This window comes from Oncorhynchus kisutch, linkage group LG21 (genome assembly GCF_002021735.2).
Source record: "Oncorhynchus kisutch isolate 150728-3 linkage group LG21, Okis_V2, whole genome shotgun sequence".
Taxonomy (NCBI): domain Eukaryota; kingdom Metazoa; phylum Chordata; class Actinopteri; order Salmoniformes; family Salmonidae; genus Oncorhynchus; species Oncorhynchus kisutch.
In genome coordinates, this window is record NC_034194.2 from 39,995,094 (window position 1) to 40,003,458 (window position 8,365).

The 8,365-nt window shown below is 41.9% G+C and overlaps 1 protein-coding gene across 1 annotated transcript; it reads right to left on the reverse strand.

The window, feature by feature from the left end:
- Nucleotides 1-2,706: 2,706 nt before the first annotated feature.
- Nucleotides 2,707-7,300, reverse strand: LOC109884182 (rho-related GTP-binding protein RhoV). The gene is made up of 3 exons (XM_020476175.2): nucleotides 6,768-7,300; nucleotides 6,533-6,591; nucleotides 2,707-6,101 (listed from the first exon to the last, which is right to left on the reverse strand). The coding sequence occupies exons 1-3, from the start codon at nucleotides 7,123-7,125 to the stop codon at nucleotides 5,655-5,657; spliced, it is 864 nt and encodes a 287-aa protein (XP_020331764.1). The 5' UTR covers nucleotides 7,126-7,300; the 3' UTR covers nucleotides 2,707-5,654.
- Between the last annotated feature and the right edge of the window lie 1,065 nt (nucleotides 7,301-8,365).

The following is an 8,365-nucleotide window of genomic DNA, read 5'->3' on the forward strand; positions in this document are numbered from 1 at the left end:
CAGCTGGTGCTCTCATGCATGCTTCAGTGTTGCTTGCCTTGAAATGAGCATTAAAGGCATTTAGCTTGTCTGGTAGGCTAGCATCACTGGGCATCTCGCGGCTGGGTTTCCTTTTGTAGTCCGTAATAGTTTGCAAGCCCTGCCACATCCAACGAGTGTCAGAGCCAGTGTAGTAGGATTCAATCTTCAGTCCTGTATTGACCCTTTGCCTGTTTGATGGACGACTCCAAAAAATATAGATTAAAACTCTCTTGGTAGATAAGTGTGTTCTACAGCTTATTATGGTACTCTATCCCAGGCGAGACTTCCTTAAAATAATATTAGACATGGTGCACCAGCTAGCTGTTCTGTCCTGCCGATGTACGGAAAACCCAGCCAACTGTACATTATCCGTGTCGTCGTTCAGCCATGACACGGTGAAACAAGATATTACAGTTTTTAATGTCCCGTTGGTAGGATCGTCTCGAACGGAGATCATCCCGTTTATTCTCCAGTGATTCCAAGTTGGCCAATAGAACGGATGGTAGAGGCGCGCTACCCACTCGCCGACAAATTCTCACAAGGCACCCCTATCTCCGCCCCTTGCATTTCCATCTTTTCTTCACGCGAATGACTGAGATTTGGGCCTTGTAGAAGCAGTATATCCTTTACGTCTCACTCATTAAAGAGAAAATCCTTGGTGAGTTCTGTTCTGACATCCAGAAGATCTTTTCGGTCCTAAGAGACGGTAGCAAGTACAGTTGGTTAGGAGCCCGTAAAATGGCAGCCATCCCCTCTGGCGCCATTATAAACATATGCAGTTGATTAGGGTCCCTGACCCCCCCCCCCCCCCCCCCACCAGGTGCGAGTTAGAAATCCCCCCCCCCACCAGGTGCGAGTTAGAAATATGGTTTTGCATCAGCAGAATTTCCTCTTGCTTTGTCACTAGTCTCAGAAGGGTCGTTAAAAACGTTAAAAACGTTAAAAACCGGATATTCCGGTTTTCAAGGGAAAGGGAAGAGAGTCTGCGACGTGATTTCAATTTTTGGCCGTTAACGTCTTTTACTGGATTGGTTGAACACGAGAGAACCTTCCCCGACGACAGAATGTGGATCTAGTTTCAGATGTGTCTTTTATGACTGCTACATTAGGTCACTGACAGTAACTCAATTAGCGATGTCAGCTAACAACATTTTTTTTTTTTTTTGGTAAGGTAGTCTAGCCACTTTTCAAAATTTGTAGTAATCATATACGAATACTGACCCGGTGTGCAAGGGCACATGCCCAGCGGCCCTGACCTCCAGGGTGGCCCTCATTTGAATTTGTTAGTCACTCTAACTCAGATATCATTAACAGGGCATACATACAGTACCAGTCAACATTTTGGACACACCTACTCATTAAAGGGTTTTTCTTTATCTTACATTGTAGAATAATAGTGAAGACATCAACACTATGAAATAACACATGTGGAATCATGTAGTAACCAAAAAAAGTGTTAAACAAATCTGTCAGAATCGTGTGTATAGGTGGCAGAGAAGTCAGGAGCAGGAGAATCAAACTGAATGAAACGGAGTTTATTGACTGTAAACAAAACTCCAAAACTAAGAATAATAATAAGACAAAGTGGGTACGAGGGTACGAGGACCCGTCGCCCAGCAACACAAACAACCTCTGACAAAGACATGAGGGGAAACAGAGGGTTAAATACACAACAGGTAATGAATGGTGATTGATACCAGGTGTGTTGGAAGACAAGACAAAACCAATGGAAAATGAAAAATAGATCAATGATGGCTAGAAGACCGGTGACGTCGACCGCCGAGCACCGCCCGGCTTCGACTTCGCCAGAAGTCGTGACACAAATCAACATATATTTTACATTTGAAATTCTTCAAAGTAGCCACATTTCATTATTATTATTATTATTATTATTATTATTGTTATTATTATTGTTATTATTATTATTGTTATTATTATTATTATTATTATTATTATTATTATTGTTATTATTATTATTGTTATTATTATTATTATTATTATTATTGTTATTATTATTGTTATTATTATTATTATTTATTATTATTATTGTTATTATTATTGTTATTATTATTATTATTATTATTTATTATTATTATTATTATTGTTATTATTATTATTATTACTATTATTATTTTATTTTTTTTATAATAGAAAACCATCATTCCACTTTGACATTAAGGGGTATTGTGGGTAGGCCAGTGAAAACAAATATCTCAATTGAATCCATTTTAATTTCAGGTTGTAACAACAAGCAACATGTGGAAAAAGTTGAGGGGTGTGAATACTTTCTGAAGGCTCTGTATCTCTCCATAAAATTCCCCTGGAGTTGATTTGCAGGCGTTTTTACAGTCTTATCTCCAACAATTAAAAAAAATACAACTCTTTTTTTAAAATTTTAAATCAGAACTTGTGGGGTCCAAATAAAGGTGACCCGCGGGCCACCAGTTGGGGAACCCTGTCCTAAGGTAATGTGATGGTCCAGGTATAAGGAATCTGGGGTGTTGGTACAGAATACTCAGAACCTCCCAATGCTAAAAGCCCATCAGACTCCAGTAGGGTTCTCCCTAAACAGACCTTCATATCATTCTGAGGTGCTAGACATGGGTTTTAAGAGTCTCTGGAGCCACACAATGGAATGTCAATATACATATATATTTTTAAATTCAAATATATCAGTGATAAATGACAAAATAATATACATTTGGATTTGTTAAAATTATTTATTTCCATTGCTTCATTCAAACACAGTATGAAAAAGCAAAGTATTGACAGAGGGTTTGGTTTAAAAGATTAGTGACAGAAATATGCGATTCCCCAAAGGTAAACTGTTCACAGCTTTTAGAAGCATTATGGTGAAAATTCCTTGTCACCTGTAACATTGCAGACCAAAAAAAAAAAAATGTTTGATGAACTGTTTAAAACAAACAGAAATATATATCAAATTCACATGAGCTCTTCCACGAGAAGCATAACCAGCATATAGCCTGGATACCAACCCTCATCTCTAGAAACAAGCTAGGACTGACAGTCACCATCGGTCTGGCAATAACATCCCTGTCCAATAAACCACAGAGCTAGACGGGCACCCAGGCTATTTAAAGTGAGTGTTAACATTCAAGGAGGAACTATTTAGCCTACTATAATGTACACTGTGTATTCTATAGAGCAGTAGGGTTGAATCGGCTGGAGATCGAGAGTGAGGAGCACAATCAGACAGAGACAAGAGGGGTGTTTCATTCACTGGAGGTTAACGGAGCTGGGCGATCTTAGGGTTTCTATTGCCTGGGGTTTTCTAGTCTCTACTCACTACTGATGTAAACAAAGAAAGGCTAAAACTAAAACAGAGACAGTGGGCTGGGGATTTCTCCTGGGCCAGGGTAAGGTTGGATTACTCTCTAGCTTCTCTACCCTGCCTGCTGGCTTTACACTGATTAAGATGGGGGGGGGGGAGATCTGGTTAAGAGACATCTGCATGCTTCCCATCCGAAACAGTTTCCGTGTATACTATGTTACGATGCCATTTTTTTCCCACGTTTCGGTTAGTTTTGGTCTTTTTCGTCTGTTCGTGCACACAACATTTTTCTTGAGGCAAGCCGAAGTTCGGTAGCCGAAGTCTACTCCTTTTGGTCGGTGATTGGTCAACAGTAGGGATTCTTCAATGTAGTGATGGTTGTCATTCAATGAGACGACTCATTTCCTAGAGAAATACTGAACCAAACATCTTAGTTAAATGCAAAATTGCGTGACTAAGACCCCCTCTGAAAAAAACCGTGTAAATTTATTACAGATTTCTTGAGTTATCTTCAATTAATTCTGATTATTTTGAGGAAGTGTATACTGGCTACGGCGTCTCAAGAGGGACAAAGAGTACTATTGCAGTTTTTCAAGAAAATGTATTTTAAGGGAGTATGCGAGGCACAGACATTCACTTCTCCTAGTGGAGAACTGTTAGGCTGCAAATGCAACCGAACGTTCAGCAGAGGCATTTAGGCTGCAAACGCAACCGAACGTTCAGCAGAGGCATTTAGGCTGCAAACCCAACAGAACATTTTGCAGAGGCATTTAGGCTGCAAACCCAACAGAACATTTAGGCTGCAAACCCAACAGAACATTGTGCAGAGGCATTTAGGCTGCAAACGCAACAGAACATTCTGCAGAGGAATTTAGGCTGCAAACCCAACAGAACATTTAGGCTGCAAACCCAACAGAACATTCTGCGGAGGCATTTAGGCTGCAAGAAAAGATGGCGCCTAAAGATAGAGCAGTTGAACTCATTCATTTGGTGGGTGTTTATATTTGTCCTGTTTCCTATTTGTCCTATGTGGGTTTTTGGCACATCCCAACTCTCCCTGAGACACCCTCGGAGAGTGGGGTCGCGACCCTGGAGCAATTATGGCCTATTTATTGCCTTACCTCCTCACGCCATTTGCACACACTGTATATAGACTTCCTTTTATTGTGTTATTGACTGTACGTTTGTTTATTTCCAGGTGTAACTCTGTTGTTGTTGTTTGTTTCACACTGCTTTTGCTTTATCTTGGCCAGGTCCCAGTTGTAAATGAGAACTTGTTCTCAACTGACCTACCTGGTTAAATAAAGGTGTTCTCAACTGGGCTGCCTGGTTAAATAAAGGTGTTCTCAACTGGCCTGCCTGGTTAAATAAAGGTGTTCTCAACTGGCCTGCCTGGTTAAATAAAGGTGTTCTCAACTGGCCTGCCTGGTTAAATAAAGGTGTTCTCAACTGGCCTGCCTGGTTAAATAAAGGTGTTCTCAACTGGCCTGCCTGGTTAAATAAAGGTGTTCTCAACTGGCCTGCCTGGTTAAATAAAGGTGTTCTCAACTGGCCTGCCTGGTTAAATAAAGGTGTTCTCAACTGGCCTGCCTGGTTAAATAAAGGTGTTCTCAACTGGCCTGCCTGGTTAAATAAAGGTGAAATAAAAAATAAAGTCAATAAAAAGTGCCGTGTGATTTTTTTTACCTCATCGGTGGCTGGTCCCAATGCCCTAACCGCTAGGCTACGTGCCACCCTAACCAACACAATGGCCTGTGGACGCCATTCCCAGGTCACACAGGTAAGAAGGTAGCACCTAGCCTAGCTAACAACCAAGGTAGCACCTAGCCTAGCGCTGTGAATTCAGCCTACATACACTGTTGAATATGAATAGGCCTTGTTTTGTGTGGCTGGGCAGCAAAAATGCAAATGAGAAAAGGCTAACAACCAACACCTGACGACCTAAAAAAAAATATCCTTCTCTCTCACAACCCACTGACTCTCTGACTATCCCACAGAGGCAGCGCAGTAAGCTCTCAGGTTGGAGAAGGCACCAATCCAGACCATGCAAAGGAATTCACAACATTTACATGACAGCCTTGTCCCACTGACAAGATATACTCAATGTCCTTGGTTTTGATTTTCTCTTGTCTTTATTACGCTTCAGTACCCGTTCTTACTTGGTGACCTGTAAGGGCTAGTGAAGTATGCTATACCACTGTCTTCAGTCCAGGACTACTAGTAGAACTCAGTTCATTTACCAATTCTGGGACGATTCCAAAACTACAAGTTCTTAGTAAGTCTTCATAAGTTAATAAATAATAATAGTCATTATTCTGTCCAGGACCCATGGGATCTCATCTCAGATAAAACAGAATAACTTCTTCCAGCTGCATTTAGAGAAGGCCTTGCTGCGTCTGTCCGACAGCTGCCTCTTCTTCTCCTTCCTGGCCTTGTGTTTGATGGCAGCAAAGATGGCCGCATCGAACGCCTCTTTTAAGTTCTTCTGCGTCAGCGAAGAACACTCGACATAGTCCGCCGCTCTGATCTTCACCGCCACGCTCCGCGCCCGATTGGTCAGCACCGGTTTGACCCCGCAGCGGGCCAGGTTGATCAGGACGTTGACGTCCAGCAGGAGGTCGGACTGGGTGCCCACGAGGATGATGGGAGCTGAGGGGTTGCAGGCTCGGATCTCTGGGATCCACTTGTGGGTGACATTGTGGAAGGAGGTGGGGTTGACCACACTGAAGCAGAGCAGGAAGACATCCGTGTGGGAGTAGGAGAGGGAGCGGAAATCGTCAAACACCTCCTGGAAATGTCAAGGTAGAGAGAGATAGAGGAGGGGTGGGGTAGGGGGCAAAGAGAAAGAGAGAGAGAGGGGTCAGCTTAGCTGATTCAGCAGTGTGTGAATGTGAATGCTGTCTGGGGGTCTGAACAACAACAACAATGGACACCGGTGACAGAGAGAGACGATGACTCACACAGTATGACATGTATTGGCCTTTAGAACCAAACTACTGCTGCTACATGTGAAAGACTGAATGCTTTCCTGTCAGCTACATATATGTGACTGATTCTACAAAGCAGACGTGTATAATTCATTTCAAAATTACATCCCAACATGTTTCAAACTGTTGTCATTGAATTGGACTGAAGAGATTCAAGAATATACTATTCATTATGGATGATATAATGTTCTTATATATATATCCTTTTTTTTAAAGAGTCTGATATTGTTACCTGTCCAGCTGTGTCCAGTAGTTGTATTCTGACTGAGGCTCCTCCTACTTGGACCTGACCTGTTGAAGAAAACACAAGAATACAATTATTTCATAACTCAAGTTTGTTAATAGTTTGTAAATCAACAATACATTTAGTTGTTTAATTCTTATAAATAAGGATATTATACGGTTATAAACTTAGGCTATAGAGTTATTTTTCTGAAATGTACTTCCAGTAATTGAAAGGTTCTCACCTGAAAAGACATCAAAGCCCGTCTGTTTGTATTCCGTGGGGTATCCATTGCTGGTGTAACTGACTATCATGCTTGTCTTTCCCACCGCCCCGTCCCCCACCAGCATACAGCTGATAGCCGCTGGCTCCCTCTCCAACCCCGGCGCTGACTCCCTCTCCAACCCCGGCGCTGACTCCCTCTCCAACCCCGGCGCTGACTCCCTCTCCAACCCCGGCGCTGACTCCCTCTCCAACCCCGGCGCTGACTCCCTCTCCAACGCCGGCGCTGACTCCCTCTCCAACCCGGCCTCTTGGTTTATCAATCCGCATGAAGAGGGGACGCGGGATTCTTCACAATAATAATCCATTTGAGGTGGCATGTCCGACGATTAAAGTTGAAGAGTAGTAACTTTCCCGTGCATAAAAGCTCAGTCTTATTTTAGGCTATTCCGAAGTGCGATTCTATAGATGAGTTTTTCTTCATTCAGCGATGTGTTCTGTTGTCTCACCTTGTCGGGTTGTGAATGACAGTGAACTGAATCGGTTTTGAGGCAACTTTCCGCTCAGTCATGTTGTGATTTGCATAGCCCCGCCTCCACCAGCTGAAGGAAAGATGTGAACTATTTGCGGAGGATTGGCAGACACTATATATATAGTAAGACCCTTGAATGGTTGGTTGTGTTCCTATATTGCAGGCTGTTTTGACATGTAAGCTACTTCCCAAAATATTTGCTGTGATGTTATTTTTTTTGATAGTGACAATAATACAATGATTTATCTTATTAACTTTTTAGTGTTTGCATTGTCTCTATTATGCAACGAATCAGAAGTGCAATACATGATTTCCAGTTGTGTATTTTGACAACAGACAATTATATAAAGTATAATTAACGAAGGTCTTGTATTGGCCCTAAAAATTGTCAAAGACTCCAGCCACCTGTAGGCTGTTCTCTCTACCACCGCACGGCAAACTGTACCGAAGTCTAGGTCCAAACGGCTCCTTAACAGCTTCTGCCCCCAAGCCATAAGACCGCTAAACAGTTAATAAAACGGCTACCCGGACTATTTGCATTGACCTCGTTTTTTCCGCTGCTGCTGCTGGCTATTTGTTATCTACGCATAGTTACTTTACCCCTACTTACATGTATACTGAACAAAAATAGAAACGCAACATGCAACAATTTAAAAGATTTTACTGGGTTACTGTTCATAGAAGGAACCCAATCAATTGAAATACATTCATTAGGCCCTAATCTATGGATTTCACATGACTGGGCAGAGGTGCAGCCACGGGTGGGCCTGGGAGGGCATAGGCCCCCCACTTGGGAGCCAGGTCCAGCCAATCATAATGAGTTTTTCCCCACAAAAGTGCTTAATTACAGACAAAAATAGTCCTCAGCTTTTTGTGCATATGGAAAATGTCTGGGATATTTTTGTTAAGTATACATATGCCTTAATTACCTTGATTAACCTGTACCCGCACATTGACTCATTATTGGTACCCCCTGTATAAAGCCTCGTTATTGTTATTTGATTGTTACTTTGTCTCTTAATTATTATACATTTTTTTTAGCAAATATTTTCTTATTGCATTGTTGGTTAAGGGCTTACAAATAATAA